The following is an 18,668-nucleotide window of genomic DNA, read 5'->3' on the forward strand; positions in this document are numbered from 1 at the left end:
CTGCACTAAGATAGTTTTAGGAATAGGTTATGTGGTTTCGTGAATTTTTAAATGTTGAATTAAATAATGAGAAGGTTATTTCCTTTCCAAACCTCTTTCTGTCATTCTTACTATCTTAGGAAGAAAGACTTAACTGGTCTTTCACATCTCCATATTACTTGCTAACTGCCATTTTAAACAGAGAGCAGACCTCAGGCTTAGAACCTTTAGCAGGTCATAGGATCTAGCTAAACTGGAGTCTTTCTTAATTGTATTTGTTTTTCAATTATGTTCTATGCATGATAAGTGACACAGGCTTCCAACTTACAGTAATGCTATAAAGCTTTCTTTTTTTTTAACATACAGACCTTTAAATAAAAATGTAAATCCACTAAAAAAAAATTGCACAAAACAGTGCAAATGATTCACAGAAGGACCTTAAACTGGGAAAGTAATACAGGAATGATCACAGTATTAGTGATGCCGCTTTTGTTATTAATAAGAGGGCTTTATTAAAGGACTTCAGAGGAGAGCCACAGCATTCCTCCTTGTGCGTCATCAGCCTCCAATTCATATACGGTTTAGTTATTACTACCCATAAATCATATGCTGTCCTATTTGGCACTCACTCAATAGAGGGTCATAAAAAAGAATGACACTGCACAGAATAAAGCAAAGAAAACAAATGCTATAAACCTAAAGAAGGTAAACAAGTAGATAATGATAACCCAAGTATCCTTATTAATCAGAAAGCTGCTTACTTCCAAAGACCAATAGTACACACTCATCATATATGAACATAAATGTGAAATCAGCCCTAAAAGAAAATGAAAAATAAAACCATACTCTATTAATAATAATATACAGAGGAAAAACCACTTTATGTTAATAATAGCTAATTTGATCACAGGGCTATCTCATAAGGGTAATGGAAAGGAAATTGGTTGGTTTGAAATTCCACAATGTAAAAATAAATATAGATTGAACTACAGACAAAATATTTACATTAAAATAACATTTTTATGCTAACTATATTCAAAAAGGTTTTCTATTATTCAATTTTAGTTCTTCTGTAGATCTAACTTTGGAGAAGTGGTGCTTAGTTTCTGCCAGAATAAAGTTTCTCCAAATTGTCATCCTAAAAAAAGAACTATAAAAGGTGTTTTGTTTTTTTTTCCCCAAATTTCTCCTCAAAATCTTGACATCTCCTTTATAAGCTTAGGTCTCAGTGTATAATTTAACTACTATGAATTCTAAGAGATAAGGATTAGTCATTAGAGCTTAACAAGCTAGTTATTCAGTAATTCCCTAAGAATTATAAATATATTCATATAAGTTTATTTCCAGAAATACAATAGGCATAATTTACTTTCAAAGTATAAACTAAATATTATTAAAATGCATACATTTGACAGATCTGTGACACTACCACATACTGATTCATACATATATACTTAGGTCAAATTTTACCAGTCTAGCTAGTATTTGGGTATGCAAACCCAAAATACACACACACACACAAACCCAAAGAGGCACACACAAAGTCACAGTGACAAAGTCCATATAAATGGTTAATCATTCAGTTTGAAGTTTATTTCCACTATGGCAGTCAAATACTACATTACCAGGACTTTTAGGCTGGAAGAGTATGGATCTCTCCAGCTGCTTAGCACAAAAGGCATAGTAATGGAAAATACGTTTCTCAATTAAACAACAAATATTTAGTAAATGTGTATTATACAGGTGGCACTTAGTGCTTCAGATGGATACAGAGATTGCAACATTTTAGGAACTAATAGTTCAGCTATACAGGCAAATCACCCACATGAAATAGAAGACAGCATAAGATATAAAGTGCCAAATAAATGGCAACACATTGTGCTCTCAGAGTTCAAGGGCAGGTATCACCAAATGAAGTCAAGCACTTTGGCCCTGTACACACTGGCTCATGAAAACCCAAAGTCAAGCCACTAATCCCAATGTTTTTACTTCTTTTCTCTCATTAAACCTTACACTTTCAAATGATAGCCTGCCCCAAAGAAGACCCAAATCTCAGAAACATCACTTGAAAGAGGAAATTTCAACAGCATTTATTTCTGGCCCCAGAGATAGTTCCATTCTAAAATCAGTTATCTTGTTAAGTCAAGGAGACTATTCCATAATGGAGGGATCTGGCATGAAGGCTGGCAGATGAATAGAAGGAGATTGTTTTGAGGTAAGATGGGCTTTGGTCCTCCTATCCGGCTATCCGGTAGTTTGCAGCCAGCCTGTGAGTCAGGCCAGCTCTGGTTACCAAGCAGTTTGCTGCTCTGTTGCCTAGTGACTCGAGCCTGCAGACCATCATTTCCAGCTGGCTCTTCTGGAACTAAACAGTAATAGATTTTTGACTTGATCTTTCTCTTTAGAGCCCAAGCCTTTCCTGTCTTTTCCTCTGAATCACTGAAAATAAAATTATTCTGATTGGTTTTGTTTTTATGCCAGTCTTATTAAAAAAAATTTTTTTAACTACTCTGAATCAGAAAGCTCTGTTGACTCTGAAGCCCTCCTTCACCAAACACTGATATTTCTCCTAGATATACATACACTTTCATCACAAAAAGGATGTCTACATTCCTACAAGCCACATGTGTAAACAAATAAATTGAGATTCCACACCAAGAATGAATACTGCCCCTGCCCTTCTGTTAACCAACATTCTGTAAAATCACTGAACATTCACTGTTTTCGCTTCAATATACATTGAAGGTAGAGTCATAAATGTGAATGTGACTCTTAGCCCAAAGGGAGGTACTGCGGAAAGAGCACAGGATAAGAGAGTTAGGCAGACCTCAGTTCAAGTCTTAACTCACTCACTTCATGGCTACAGAGCTGCATGATCTTGGTAATACAACAATTTTTGTGGGCTCCAGCATCTGCATATGGAAAATACAGCTAACAATACTTAAATTCAATATTTGTTTGTTTTGAAAGGTCAAAAATTACCTGACACACAGCTGAAGCTAAATCATTAATGGCTATGTTATGATAAATCTAAAATTATAAGCTATGTTATTATGAACGTAAAATTTTTATTCCAAAATGAAATCAGATGATTTTTCTCATATCAACTGAAGATCTCATTTTAAAAATAAGAAAAATTTTTATTAGAATTATTATAGATTTTCATATTTCCTACCTAAAATCATAGCTTCTAGATTGTGTCCTAGAGTGAATACCACTGATACTTTCATTCTGAAGGCCCTGCAGCCTTTTTTATGAGTCACAGAATTATTAAAGACTTCTGTGCGTCTTTTTACCCATGTGGCATCTACCTCACTCACAACACCAGGTTGGAACTTGTTTTTAATTACTTATCTTAAATGTACTGTAGTTTGTTATCACTTTGTAAATTTAATTAGTCAATTTTTTACTTGTAAATATCAAATGCCTTTACAACCAGATGACTTATGAATAGAAACTCTACAATTCAAAAAGGTTGAGTAACTAAGGTCAAATAAAGTGGCCAGTGGAGCTAGAAAGATATGGTTTCACTATACTAAAGTGATCACAGTTTTAAAAACATGATTTTTTTCAAAAGCAAATCCATTAAAAAACAATGACATAATTTTGCTACACTGGTCATAATAAAACTTCTTCCTGAAACTGCTACTTGAAGAATAATTTTGGTAGCTTCCTGTCTAAGAAAAACATAAAAACTGCCGAGGTCATTTAATTACCTAACCTCACAGGAACTTGTTATTTATAAGGATAAGTATACAAAGAGGAACTGTGAAAATTAAAACCATAATTTAAAAATAATTTTAATGAACTCTGAGACTCAATTTTTTCTTTTCTTCTCATTCAACAAATTTCTGCCAAGTTTACAAAAAAAAATTGTTTTTGCTTAGATGTATTTTTACCATTAGTAGCAATGGCTTCAGCTGGTGTAGATAATTCATGTGTTTTCTCTTTCTTTAATATAAATGTTAAAGGTCACAGGAAGCACACATGTAATAGATTCCCAGGTCATTTCAGTGTTTTCTTCATATTTCCTCAGCAACCATTTGCCACATTTTTTTTCTTTGTGATTTCTTAAATATTTCAAGTCAGTTGACAAGTTCTTTAAGAGAAATGCCTTCCTGGGGTCTTCTGGTTTGTAGGAAAGTTTAACCAGCCTTTTACAAGCTACAGATACCCTTAACTTGCAGTGCCCCCAAGATTTCCGCTGAAGACACACAGCCAATTTCACCAGGGACACAGCTAGACACTCAGCCAACTGGCCCCACCCAACGTGCCTGCAGTACTTCCTGTTGTGCTCCCCAGATAATTTCCCCAGAAACTTCCTTCCCACCTCCTGGTATCACAGTATACCCCACAGCTCACCTCTGGGTTCTCAGCTCCTCAGAGAACACCAGCAAACCTTGTCTCTGCGTATCTTTACCATAAGGGACACAAAAGATAACCTTAAAGTTGCATAGGGCAAATATGGGAGAACTAGAACAAGAGAGAGTCCTCAAATAGAATCAATTATAGTGACTTTGAAAGCCTACTTGTGTGTGTGTGCATGCGCTACAAACTCTCTAAATGGCTGTATATTCTCCTTTATACATAAAGGGTCTCTTCTCCTTCTGTAACTTGAAGAAAATTTATAGCATATTTCTCTCTTAACAACCATAAAAACAAGTACAGTTGTTGAAGAAATTATGACTCAAGAAAGCAAATGTTTACTTTTAAACATGAGCCATTTTGTATCTAATGCCAATGCCGGGTAAAGAGAAATCTATAATAAATAAAAAAAATACGGCCCAAAGCACTTATCTGGCTCCCTAAAAATCTTCAAGATTTCCTAAAAGTCTCCTGAAAGAGGTCTTTCAAAAATATACCTAAAGAAATTATTTTGTTGCTTAAGGATGTTACTGTTTCTTCTACCTTTGAATGTTGTAATTAAAAACACACATGTATTCACAGAAATTATAAAAGACATTTGAATATTGCCTAGATACCATCTTACCCTAAGAACCTCTAATCCCTAACTTTACTTATATACCCTCTAGAATGCTTTTCTTCATTCAAAGTGTAAATTAAAAAGAAAACCTGGAAAACATAAGGATTTTCCTGTTTGATTCTTCTGAAATAAACTTACACTGGAAATGATGTTTTCTTAACCAGAGATCAATCATAATGACCTTGGAGTTCCTGCTGACATCAGAGGGCTTCTCCTACTCAGATGAAAGCAGAGTCCTGTCTATAATCACTAGACTGCACGGTACTAGATATTAAGTAAAAATGATAAAACATGCCTTTGGCCCAGGGCGCGATCCTGGAGACCCGGTATCGAGTCCCACATCGGGCTCCCAGTGCATGGAGCCTGCTTCTCCCTCTGCCTGTGTCTCTGCCTCTCTCTCTCTCTCTGTGTGACTATCATAAATAAATAAAAATTTAAAAAAAAGAATATCATTTACATTCTTTAAAAAAAAATGATAAAACAGAGTGATAAAAAGTGCAGACACAAAGGGTTCTAGTTTAACATACAGTACCAGACCAAAAAACAAAACCAAACAAAACAAAAATACAAAAAGTCAAAACAAAACACTGTTCAGTAAATATTAGCTATTGATGTAATTATTATGAATAATCACTGAAAGAATAGCAGAAGTAAGATGTGCTACAGATTCTGAAGGAGCAGTAGATTATTTCCATTTGGAGGGAACAGGAGGAAGTTCTCTGGAACAAAGAGAGTTGAAAGACATATGGAATGGGAGTAGGAAGAGAAGAGGCATCAAATCCTATGGTTCACCTCAGAGAAATCTCTCCTTTCTGCCTTCTCCTTTCCCATAGTCCTGAAACTGACATACACTTATCATTCTTGTGAACCGTTGGTCTCTTTGCATCTATTCTCTTTAGCCCAATCCATTCACAAACAACGGACAGGATGATCCTCACATGATCCTAAAGATCAGGGCAGACCAAGGCCGGAGTAGTGAACACATACTGCATAATAAGGAAAATTTGCTTACAATGACATTCAACATCTATCCCTGTACAATACATGTATAATCTACACATGACTGTACTTAAATTAAACCATACCACCAAACAAATACTATTGCTATTCCCAGGATATCGGGTAATAGGGAGTATTAGGAGGTGTATGACAAGTAACTTGTTCAAAAAAATCATGCAACTAGTAAATGGAAGTCAGAATTTAAACTCAAGTAATCTGGCTTCTGCTTATATATTCTCTGCACAAGTCACACAGCACCTGAAGTATTGTGTGAACTCAGTATGCTACTCTTAAAGTGGGCCACGGAAATCCAAATGAATTTTGGATAAGAATAACCATGATCAACCTGTAAATACAGCACATAAAGGTGAAATAACTTAGGATGTTAAGAGAAGAATTTGTTTAAGAAAAAAATGCGTTAACACTTAAAATGTTGATTAATGGGTATATGAGGAATTGAACAGGGTCTTGGTTCTCTAGTAGGTTACTCCATGCCTCTTACCTTAAGGGCTACATTAAGGAAGAGAGGAAATTCAGCTGCGGGTTTTGTTTTTGTCGTTGTTGTTATTTTTTGCTGTGGGGTTTTCAAAACAGATCCTGAACCCAAGCATAATGATTACAGGGAAGGAGTCTTCAACCATGTGTTAGCAAGGACTTCCCAATCAATAGACTTGCAAAAAAAAATAGAATTTCTCTGTATGATACTCATCCAGAAATTGTGCAGAGATGTTAAAGGGATGGTCAACATAAATGTTATATGAACTCAACTATGGTATAAAGGGTAAGCCAGATAGCCCTAATTTCCTGTGATTGAGTTGGGCTAGCTATTCACCCAATGTGTTTGACTTTATTCCTGGGAGCAGAGCTCAGATAGGTTTCCCATCCTCCTTTGCAGTTAGATGTGGCCCCTGAACAGACTTCTAACCAAGGAACATTAGTATAAGTGCTATGTGTCCTTCTAGGCTTGCCTCATAAAAGCTCACACATTCCATCTTCCATGTTGTTTCCCAATTCCACTGAGCCTGGTATCCTTAAAAATCATGTCACAAACAGTGGAACTACAAGGTGGTAGGATCCCAAGTCCCTGAAACACCCCAGGGTAGCACACCTACCCATGAGAAGCAGAAACAGAAGTAATCACTTCAATCCACAGAGATTTGGAGAGTATGTTGTAGAGCAACATGATCACCTTACTTAAAACAGACACCTTCCAATAGAATTTATTTTTTCAACTAGAATGCAAATCATTCGAAGTCAAGAAATACCTCTCATTCAGTTTTGCCAACAGAATGTACAAATTAAACAAGTTTAGGTCAGTAGATATTATACTATCTATATCAGAAGAATGAGAACTGGTATAGTCACCATAATTCATTGTTTTTCTTACCCCTCTTAAGAGCATTATATCTAACTAAACATAGAAATGCCATTTAGTTAAAACTTGGAGGAAATAAGAACACTTCCCCAGTAAGAGATCTAACTATTTGAAATTAAATTCTGAGGCTGGACATTTCTCTGGGTGGGATATGTATTTTCCTTTGTCACCTATTTTCATTTCATCTATGATATTAATATATTCCACAGCTTAGCTGTGTTGCTAGATTAAATTTTTACTCCCTCTACTTCTTGATGCTTCTTTCCTAGAAGTCTTATTTCTGTTTTGTTTATGTGTTTGGTTTTCCATTTCTGGTATGACCTCTGCTTTTCTATGGAGAAACTGTATAAAAATCATGGTCAATTTCTCAACTAACAAGTTCATTATTTTTGATACAGCTATTTCCTTTATCATAATTAAGGTTCATTTCATCAAAATGTGCAGGTAGTGAAGAGAACCTACTGCCACCTAAAAGAAGCCAGGTGTGCATCACAGACAACCCCCTCCCCCATCATAGCTTAGAATTGCCTCTTCTCAGGCAAAACACTCCAGTAAGCTTACACAATGGTAAATTTTAATATTTGCCTTCACAAAAGCAGGAAAATATCAAGAGTCATCTAAAAAACTAGATGAAAAATGCACATAGGACAAATTCACTCATTATAAAGAAGATATCGATATTCATGAATAAAAATATCGACAAAACAAAGAATCCAAAGAACACAACCTTACCAAGTAGCCTGCAATTAATTGCCTGCACAGAATTCCTAAATCCTTTCTTCTCTCCATTAGAAAGACGTTTGAGATTGTAAATACATTAAAGTCAGTAGCAAAGGAGAGGTTTGGGGGCGCACCATCACACACACACATACACACATTCTGTGTACATCTCTGTTCAAGTGGGGATTATGCAGAAAGCAGAGTAAACTGTGATTTTTTTTTTCCTCCTCTCCTTTCTAGTCCTTTCTTTCCTGGTTGTTGCAGGACTTGGCAAGGGATATTAGCTTATGAAATCCAAGAAACGCCACCACGCTGGTATGGGAGTAAAACTGCATTCTTATTTGACACCTGGAATCCAATTTTCTTGTAGGAACTTGCAATAGGAATTGAACTTGGAGAACCACCCCCTCTTCAAGGATTCCCAGTCTCAAGGACTGCTGCCTTGGCCAGGGCATCTGCGGGCTCCGTTGGGAAGGTAGAAGGCTGCCTGTAAGTCTCAAGTGAGCAATGATGAGACTCCCCCCCCCCCCGCCCCCGCCCAAAGTGGAAGGCGGGAGGCACAAAAATCAGCCGGGTGCCGGCCACCGATCCCGGCAAGCCGCGCCAACCTTACCACGTATGTGCCACCGTGAAACGCCGCTGTTTGGGGATGTTGCTGCTGAGAAGCATCCTCCGCAGGAGCCTCGGGGAATTCCTCGGAGAAATTACTGGAGAGAGCTTGGGGGAGACCGATTTCCTCGCCGGCTTGGACTTCTCCTGCTGCAACAGGTTCTCCCGCAAGGATTTCACAAGATCCTCGTTCAGCCAGGGGTTCGGACAATGCGGATTATCCACGTCGGGGACTGTTAGGGTGTCCGGGCTCGTCGTCTGCTGGGCCATTTCCCCGCTCAACTCTGTACAATTGGCAGCAACCCGGGGCAACGTGGGTGCCTGGCGTCCCCCCAGCGGCTGCCTCGCTCGGAGCCCGGGGCGAGCGGCAGGTCGGGCAGCTGCGCTGGCTCCTCGGGCGGCCTGCCTCAGTGTCTCCGCGAGGACTGGTCGACGCCCCGCCCGAGCGCGCTGCGGGGCAGGGGGGCGGGGGCGCGGGGGGCGCGGAGGACGCGGGGGGCGCGGAGGCCGCGGCGCCGGCGGCTCAGTCCGCGCTGCGCTGCCGCCTGTGAAACTATCGGAACTAATGCGCCGCAGCTGCTCCAAGTGACTTCTGCTTATGTGCAGAAAAAGTCCTGGGGGGAGGGCTTACCCATCAGATCCCTGCTGCTCCGGTGGTTTGGCGAGTCTTTCCATTTGCTTATTCCTGAATCCAAAGGAAAGAAAAACTTTGAACTTGACCTTCCTCTCCTGCAAGGGTTATTTATCTGCCTCCAGTCCACGTTCATAAAAGAAAATTGCTAGTCCTTTGGTTTTTACAAGGGAAGAATAAACACGCACTAGATAGATAAGAGGGAGTATTTCCCTGCTTGCTAAACTCAATCTGATGCACCTTGTGAAACAAATCCTAAGGGAAGAAAATGGACTCTTTTTTTTCCCTCCCCCTTCTAGTTAGAAATAAAACAAAAGGTCTCAAAATACCACATATGGAACACATTACAGGTTGCCGTTGTGTTGTATGACCTTGCTAATTAGGGCCCTTTCAAAGCGTGGGACAACGGCATTTACATTCAAGAATGGCATTTGTTATCTCTTCGGATTTAAACTGACAACCTTCTAGGGGGACACATTGTTTTCATAAGAGTGGTTAAAGATTATTTTAAAGTTTCAGTTGTTACTTATGGTATACAGAATGTTACCAAGTCAACTGTAAAAGAATTAAATCTAGCTTTTCGTAGTTATTTCCTTAATTTTTTTTCTTTTCTTTTAATGTAAGATTTTTATTTGTGATCGACATAGCTTCAACAAACGTAAAGGAGTTTTAAAATGTTTTTAAAGAGAAGAAATGTCTTGCCTATTAAATTTGTTTAATTACTGGAAAAAATTAAAAATGCTATGACAATTCAAGTAAGTAAGCAAGTGATAAAGCTTGCTAAATCTTATTACATGGACACTGGAAGTGCAAACATTAAAACTGGGTTGTAAGGGAGCCCAAACCTTTGCATAGAGATGTCCCCAGCAGTCTAGCCAAGCTATAGAGAGTTCAGGACAGAAATAAAATCACTTTTCTTAGGAATTGAGAATATTTGGATGTTTCTTTTTCTTTAAGATTTTATTTATTTATTCATGAGAGACACAGGGAGAGAGAGGCAGAGACACAGGCAGAGGGAGAAGCAGGCTCCATGCAGGGAGCCCGATGCGGGACTAGATCCTGGGTCCCCGGGATCCGGCCCTGGGTCAAAGGCAGACACTCAACCACTGAGCCACCCGGGCTGCCCCAGGATATTTGTTTCATATTTGAAAAACAGTGATCTGGGCAGCCCTGGTGGCTCAGCGGTTTAGCGCCGCCTTCGGCTTGGGGTATGATACTTGGAGACCCAGGATCGAGTCCCGTGTCAGGCTCCCTACATGGAGCCTTCTTCACCCTCTGTGTCTCTGCCCCTCTCTCTCTGTCTGTCATGAATAAATAAAATCTTGAAAACAAAAAAAAAAAAAGAAAAGAAAAACAGTGATCTAAGGAGTTAGGAAATATATCCGGATAAAATGGAGAACAAAATAGTCTGATTCAATTAGGGGTTTTTTTGTGTGTGTGCTTTTTTTATTTTTGGTTTCTATGATTACTATTAGGTCAGTTTTTAAAGTTTCTCCCATTTCCCTCCCTAGTTATTCCGCCTTAAATTTAAATTCTTTGTCTGTAAAATGCTACAGAAAAGGATATGCTTAGGTTCTGTTTACAGGAGCACAGGGCCACCACCTGGTATAACAATTTAATGAGCCACACGTTCCATGACTTAATCAGAAAATCTGTTCTGCAATTACTCAAATTTTTCAAAATCAGGGTATGATTGTTCTTGAAGAATTTCCACCAGTACAAAAGGTTTCCTCGCTGCTAAACATTAAGTGGCAAGCCCCCTTAGTTTTAACAAGGTAAGACGTCCATTTCTCCATATCTTTTCTTATTTACACACACACACACACACACACACACACACACACACACATATAGTCACTAAACAAGTAGCCAATTTCTGTAAAGTTGGCTGAAGGACTGACCACTACGTTAGGAGTTGTGCAAAACAGGTGTGCAATGCTTGCCTTTAAAGAACTCATAAGTTAATGGAAAAGACTAGACAACACTCTGGAGAAAACACCAGCACATGTAGTGATATTATCAGGTGCAGAAAAATACAGTGAAAAAGGTATACATAACTGATGAGGGAATGTTGCAGTAGAGTAAACTTGAAGATGTGGAATATCAAAAATTAATGGAAAGGAAGGTGAAAAAGAAGTGCCTTCCAGGATAAGGAACTTACAATGTGCAAATGCAGTCAAGAAGAAATAGGCAAGTTTGTTTAAAAAAAGAAAAAAAGCCCGGTAGTCAGTAGATGTAAAACCTATTCAGGTTTGTAGAAATAAAAAAAAAATCAGATAACAGATAACAAGTGAGGGGGGAAAAAACAGGCAGCAAAGTGACATGCCACCCCAAAAACTATTAGAAAAATTTCCCACTCTCTACAGACAGTTCTATTCAGCAAACATCTGTGGGCATTTATTTTGTGCTAGGCACTATATGAAGTGCTCTAGGATAAAGATTAGCTAGATACTATCCACAGTGTCTGGGAGTTTATAACTCACTAAATTAACCACAAAATAATTTACATGTCAAAGTATGGCCCAAATACCTAGATGAGAGCCAGGAAGCTGACGATATTTAATGTCTGGTTTTAAGTAAAGAAAAGTGATTCTCAATGACCAAATAAAGGAATTGATATGAATGGGAATATATGGGCCATAAAATGCAAAACTCATTGAGTTCAGGACATTCTAGGTTCTAGTTCTTGCTTCCAGTGACCTTCATTTAAGAGGAATAAAATATTTACAAGCTAGCCTTCTCCTTTTTTTTTTTTCTTTAGCTAGCCTTCTCCTAAATGGCATTTCATGTGGATGCTCAGAGATTAGACATTCTGTTGATGAGACTATCTAAGCTGGAATGGAAGATATAATAATATTCTATTGAAAATTCACTGAAGGTTGTGGATAAACATGTTCTAAAACTGAACAAAAGTGTTCTGCAAATTTCCCATTGCTTTGGTGCATGTTAAAGGATTCCACTATAGATATAGAATTGGCTGCCTTTTTACAGGTTTCCGTATCCTATCATTATTTGTTCAACATCCTAACATCTACAATTACCCTCCTGAATCCCCCAAATGATATGTGGCACTCATACTGCTTTTTGAAAAGAAAATTAATTTCTTTTGAGAATTCTTTGCCATCCTCCCTTCAAATAACTTGGAAACCCCCTCAGTGTTTCAAATTCATGCTTGAAAATCACTGCCTTAGGAGATACAAATTGTAAAGTTCTGAAGATAACCAAAGGTGGCTGAGGTTTGGATAAACTGGTGATTTTCTTTATAATAATGTAGAGTGTCAAGGGAATTCTCCCAACAGGAATACTACACAGATTGTCTTTTTTTTTCTTTTTAACAAAATCTCTTTAAAATTAGCTGCCAGAAACTTTTCTGAGAAACACAGTACTGCAAATGACAGCCAAATAAGGCCTTTGGTTTTAACAAGTGGAAATTTGAAAGTGGGTGAAATGTTTTGATAAAGTCACCCACGCCTAGAACAGCCGATAATATCTCTTAATTTCATAAAGGTTTTCCTAAATACCTTTTTGTGGATTTTCTAAATTTGTTTTTTTAGATTATTCAGAATCCTTGATAACACTTATTTAATTAATTATTCACAGGCAGCAAAACAAATAAGAAATAAGATTTGCACAGGTTCTGAACAAGGATTGAAAAATGTGCCCTTGTCTAGGTAAGATACAAGCAAAGGTAGATTTCTCACAATTGAAAGGAGCAATGGTGCAGCTAATTCAAAAGGATAAATAAATTAAAATTATTTACACGTGACTATAGAATGCATTGTATGCTTCTACCAACTATAATGTTTTAATTAGGTAAATAGTGTGTTAAAATGAGACTGCTTTTTAACCTGCCCATGTAGTTTGTGGAAATGATCTGACAGTGGCAGAGGTTTGTACTTAGGAAGAGTGTGTTTGGAACCCAAAAGCTTGTTTTGATCTCCAGCTATGATACATACTGTGTTATTTTAAATGTCTGTGAATAAGTTCCTCATCTATGAAACTGAGTGATAATAATAATAGCTATTGCACAAGAATGGTGCAAAGATTAAATACGTTAATACCCATGATATAAAGTGTTTAGAAGAATGCTTGGATAGAGTAAACACCCAATTACTGCCACCTGCCACTAGTTGATACAAGGAACTTACAGAAATTTATACTCAGTAGATATCAATTGACATCAAAATGTGCCAGGCATTTTGCATTGTATTTCATTTAATTCTTGCAATAATTCTTAGGGCATTATTTCATTACCACTATTTTACTGATGAGGGCACAAGAAGGTTAAATAACTTGCCCAAAATAAGGACCCCTACGTGGCTCAGTCTATTAGGTGTCTGACTCTTGATTTTGAGTCAACTAGTGATATCAGGGATCATGATCTTGAGATGAAATCTCAGTCCTGGGATGGAGGCCTGTGTCAGGCTCCTCACTCAGCAGGGAGTCTGCTTCTCTCTTCCCTCTCTTTCTCTCTGCCCCTCCCCCTGCTCTCTCTCTCAAATAAATAAAAAATAACTTGCCCACAGTCATATAGTTCAACAGTGTAGAATCAATATTTCATGGTCTATGAAGTGCTAGGGCCTCTTATTTCAACTCTATACTAAATCACTCCAAAAAAGAAATTGATACAATATTTAAAACCAATGATGGATATTTTTATTGGAAAAATTATAGAAATCTGAGTGCCCTGAGCTCTTGGTCTAGTTAACACTAACTTCTGCCCTTGGCTCCACTCAGGACATACACTGTGGCAACCTGTGAAGCTTGCCAAGTCATGAAATTCTTACAAAGGCACGACATTCTAGTAAGGGCAGCTTGAGGTGGAATTTCTGAGTGTTTTTTCATCTATATGTCTGTACTCCTTTGACACAAAGTAGTTTTTTTTTTTTAATTTTTATTTATTTATGATAGTCACAGAGAGAGAGAGAGAGAGAGAGAGAGAGAGGCAGAGACACAGACAGAGGGAGAAGCAGGCTCCATGCACCGGGAGCCCGATGTGGGATTCGATCCCGGGTCTCCAGGATCGTGCCCTGGGCCAAAGGCAGGCGCCAAACCGCTGCGCCACCCAGGGATCCCCACAAAGTAGTTTTTATTAAATTCCATGGTAGTTTTCCATTCTGCAAAACAATAATGTTCTAAAATTATTTCATTTAAAATTTTCATTGTGATTATTTTTCATTTAGAATTTATGTCATTATAACCTCTAATGATAAAATTTTATCATCCCTACACTGAAAATCACATCTGGACATTGTGAAACAGGGCTTTTTAAATCATCATCATTACTGAACTTGTACCAGATACTGTGCTGGTTGGCAGAGATTAAAAACAATAAAATATCCACTTTAAAATCAGAGATATATACAACCCCTCCAGTAAAGAAAATAAATGATAAATATCAAATTGATAATAAAAATCAGTGCCTCAAGGGATTACAAGAGTAACAAATATACGTACGTGTGTGTGTGTGTGTGTGTGTGTGTACACACATATAACAACAGTTTTTGAAGTTGAGAATGTTTCCAAAAACTAACCAATGCCCAATAGCAATAGTATTTGGGGGCTCTGACAGATATTTCTTCATAATCCAAAGATCTCCAAACTTCCCAAAACTGTTCATTGTATTAGAAAAAAGGGACAGTTAATGCACAAAATAACTTGGGTAGACCTTCAGAATCTTTTGCTGTTTTTGTCCACATACCAGTCATGTTAATGAACAAAATCCAACACGTATCCCAAGTTCAGAGGAATATTATACAGTAGTAGTCTATTCAAAACTTGGACACCAAGGAGCATGTTTCATCTTCTCTTTTGCAGTCTCTGTACCCATCCCCCACCAGCCTTAGGACAAGGATTTTTACTCTTCTTCAAATTAGCATAATATGACTGGAGAGCCTCCTTCTGACCCTGACACATAACATCTGTTTCAGTCACTTTGTTTTTTGTAATATGGTTTTTATGAGACAAAATAGTATACTTTGCTGAAAGTGTCCATAATTCAGGATTTATAGTTGTAGCTGGCAATTTGCTTTCTAAAAGTTTAACATATTTAGACAATGACTCCTCATAAGCAAATCGTATTTTTAGGGTGATACTTTTCATATCTAACCTTCTCCAACCTAGTCATTTATTTGGGATGTTTTACAAAAGGTAATATAGAAACTGGTTTTATTTCCAATTTTGTAATTAAGTAGCTAAGTCACCTTGAACAAGTTCATTCAGTTTCTCTGAAACTCCATTTCCAAGTTAAAAGTCCTAGAACTTCCCTAGGGTTTTATAACTTAAAAAAGAAAAGCCAGATGCTGTCTTTGATTGAAAGTTTTAGTTGACGTTTAAGAAAAATCATTATCCCAAATGCGTTCTGAGGCAATTTGGTCTCCGCCATTTGCATGTAGTAATCGTACGTTCCACAGATAATGCTTTAAAAAGAGAAACAGAGGGGCGCCTGGGTGGCTCAGTGGTTGAGTGTCTGCCTTTGGCTCAGGGCGTCATCCCAGGGTCCTGGGATCGAGTCCCGCATCAGGCTCTCCATGGGGAGCCTACTTCTCCCTCTGCCTAAGTCTCTGTGTGTCTCATGAATAAATAAACAAAATCCTAAAAATAAAAGAGAGAGAAACAGAAAATATTCGATGTTTAAGAAAACAAGAGGTGACTGCACTAACCAGGTGCCTTACTCATGCTTTTATGGCCCTGAAACTTATGAAAATTCCCTCCCTAACTAGATAACAAAATTTATTCTGACATCTGACTCACAGCTTGAGAGCCAGAGTGGGAGGGCAATGCTTAAGTTAATTTAATATTTGGAATCAAAGTATTGTTTTACTTCTAAAATGATGAAACTACAGAGCTGCATATACATATCAAGTGTTATATAATAAGTCAGATTTTCCAACCTTTTAGGGCCTAACATATTATTTAATAAAAGAGAAACTTCTGCACTCAATCTTTCACAAAGTGTGTCTCACCAAAGACTAGTTTTGTCCAAATTTAATGAACACTGAATGGGGCGGAGGGAAGCACTTTGTGATTTAAAAAAAAATGGGGGCTGCATTGAATACAGTTAAACAGGTTTCTCTGGTGTAAGATCTTAGTCCTTTAACATGCTAATGTGATTTATGAAAGCCAGTATGGTTGGCTCTCAATCCACCTGCCTCTTGAAGCACGTCCAGAGATGGTTATTCTCAGAACCCATCCCTTTGAACATAGCCTATAGCTGATATAAACCTTCCCAGGCTTGTATGCTTTCATTTTCTTCTGAACTGTAGTCAAACAGAATGCTTCCAGCAGAACCAGGAGTTCTGGTACCAGCCCCTAGAGACTTCTCATTATTGTTATGCTCCTGTGCTGAAGCTGAGGCTAAGTCCACCCTCTTCTTTAACTGGTGTTCTTCTCCTTGTAAAAGGCATAACTTGTGCAGAGGCTATGAAATAACTGGGCTGTGAGTCTAAATGATAATTCTGTTGATAGCATGATAGAATACTGAACAGGCTAAAAGGCCAAAGAAAGACTGGTCTACAGGCCACAACTGGTGAGAAGGTATACCAATGCAACCAAAGGCCAAACAAGTGCTTTTCAAGCTTTGAATTAGTTAAGAATCATGTGGAGACCATGCTAAAGACAGGTTCTGATTCAGTAGGTCTGGAGTGGGGCTCAGAGTTTCGATTTCCAAAGTTCCCATGGACTTCTGGTCTATGAAGGCCTCCTTAAGTCTCCAGGGACTAGAATAAGGAGAAGTTAATGGAATTGAAGTCTAGCAAATGAAGGCACTAATATGTACCCAGGTGATGCTATTTCAAATTTATATCCAGACATTTGTGTAGTGCTTAACTTGCTGTTGATATTTTTTAAAGGAATAGATTTTTAAAAATTATTTTATTTATTTATTCATGAGAGACACACAAAGAAGCAGAGACATAGGCAGAGAGATGCAGGACTCCATCCCAGGACCCCAGGATCACGACCTGAGCTGAAGGCAGATGCTCAACAACTAAGCCACCCAGATGCCCCCTATTTTATTTTTTTTAAGTAAACTCTACTCCCAACATGGGGCTTGAACTCATGATCCCAAGATCAAAAGTCACATGCTCTACTGTCAGAGTTAGCCAAGTGCCCCAATTGCTAATATTTTAATAAATAATGGATTTTTAAAAATAGAAATTATTGCATACCAATACAATAAATCTTTTTTTCTTCAAATGAGCACAAACACTATGAAAGATTCAATTCTAAAAGCAAATTTTGCTATATTATATCCACACTTTTAAGATGAGACAAAAAAGACTTAATAGAAATTGAAAAACAAATTCCTGCAAGTATGGTGAATTTATTTACCTGTTTCTATATCATTAATTGAAATTAAAAGATGAACCTTATTTAAGACTTACAGACTATTTCCAGGATGTAATTTAATTAAGTTGAAAGCATGTAACTGGACAAGTGCTAGGTGTTAAGTTCTTTGGATATGATGTAGACGCTGATCTTCGTGTATCTGAGGATACCAGATTCTTTCTTTTCTGTGTTCATAGTTAGATGGGGCTTTCAACTCTTCTGTGGATACAGCATTGTCAAAGACACTTATAATTAAGCCTTACCCCGCACTACTGACTTCTCTATCATCTAAAAAGTTAATCGAGAAATTGTTTGTGCTTCCATCAAGCCAATACACCTAGCCCTACAGTAAGTCAATGTATAGCTGTATAAGCAAGTATATGCTTTTCTCTCTGGTCCTTCAAAGAACTTATTCTGACCTGGAAGTGCTTGAATGATTGCTAAATTATGAAGACCAATCTGAGTTTTTTCCCAAAATTATTATTTTTCAGCCCTAATAAAATAAATGTGAATACCTATTACACTAATATAAAAATATGCATCCTAGCTGGTTTAATAAACACCACTAATATTCTGTAATTATATAAGCAAAGCCATATTAGCAAAGCCAGCCAGTAATTATTTAATCAGTTACAAAGGAAAATTCGTGCATGACAAAGAAATCCTCTTGCTGTGCCCATGTCAAATACACTTTAGCCTGAGCAGCAGTTGCCTTGTGATCCTTGTATATTAAATGCCTGGAATATAGTGTGTAGCAGACACATGTTAAAGGAAGGGAAGAAAGGAGTCAACGGTTTGTATGGTTTGTTTTAGTATTTGTTGTGAGCTGTTACATAGGCTAAAAAGATGGTATGTCCAAATCAATTTACACTGATTTACCCACTAAATGTTTAAAATGTTTTAGAAATCCTATTAGACATGCTCCCAATTTTACAAATGCATTACTTTTTAAATTATCTATATAATACGTAATCTATTCTCATTGCAAAAAACTTCAAAGTCACCCAGAAATCTAAAGGTCCTATAGACCACCATACCCAAAC

General features: G+C 37.6%; 1 protein-coding gene across 7 annotated transcripts in view; it reads right to left on the reverse strand.

Moving 5' to 3' along the window:
- PDE4D (phosphodiesterase 4D) overlaps positions 1-18,668 on the reverse strand; it is a 1,379,610-nt gene that overhangs the window by 703,689 nt on the left and 657,253 nt on the right. Inside the window, exon 1 of one of the 7 annotated variants that reach the window (XM_041765468.1) lies at positions 8,671-9,777. The exons of the other annotated variants lie outside the window; for them this stretch is intronic. Coding sequence (XP_041621402.1) covers positions 8,671-8,936 — 266 coding nt within the window. The 5' untranslated portion in view covers positions 8,937-9,777. Of the gene's footprint in view, positions 1-8,670; positions 9,778-18,668 lie in introns of those variants that run through there. 7 annotated transcript variants of the gene reach the window in all.

Source organism: Vulpes lagopus, chromosome 8 (genome assembly GCF_018345385.1).
Source record: "Vulpes lagopus strain Blue_001 chromosome 8, ASM1834538v1, whole genome shotgun sequence".
Lineage (NCBI taxonomy): Eukaryota > Metazoa > Chordata > Mammalia > Carnivora > Canidae > Vulpes > Vulpes lagopus.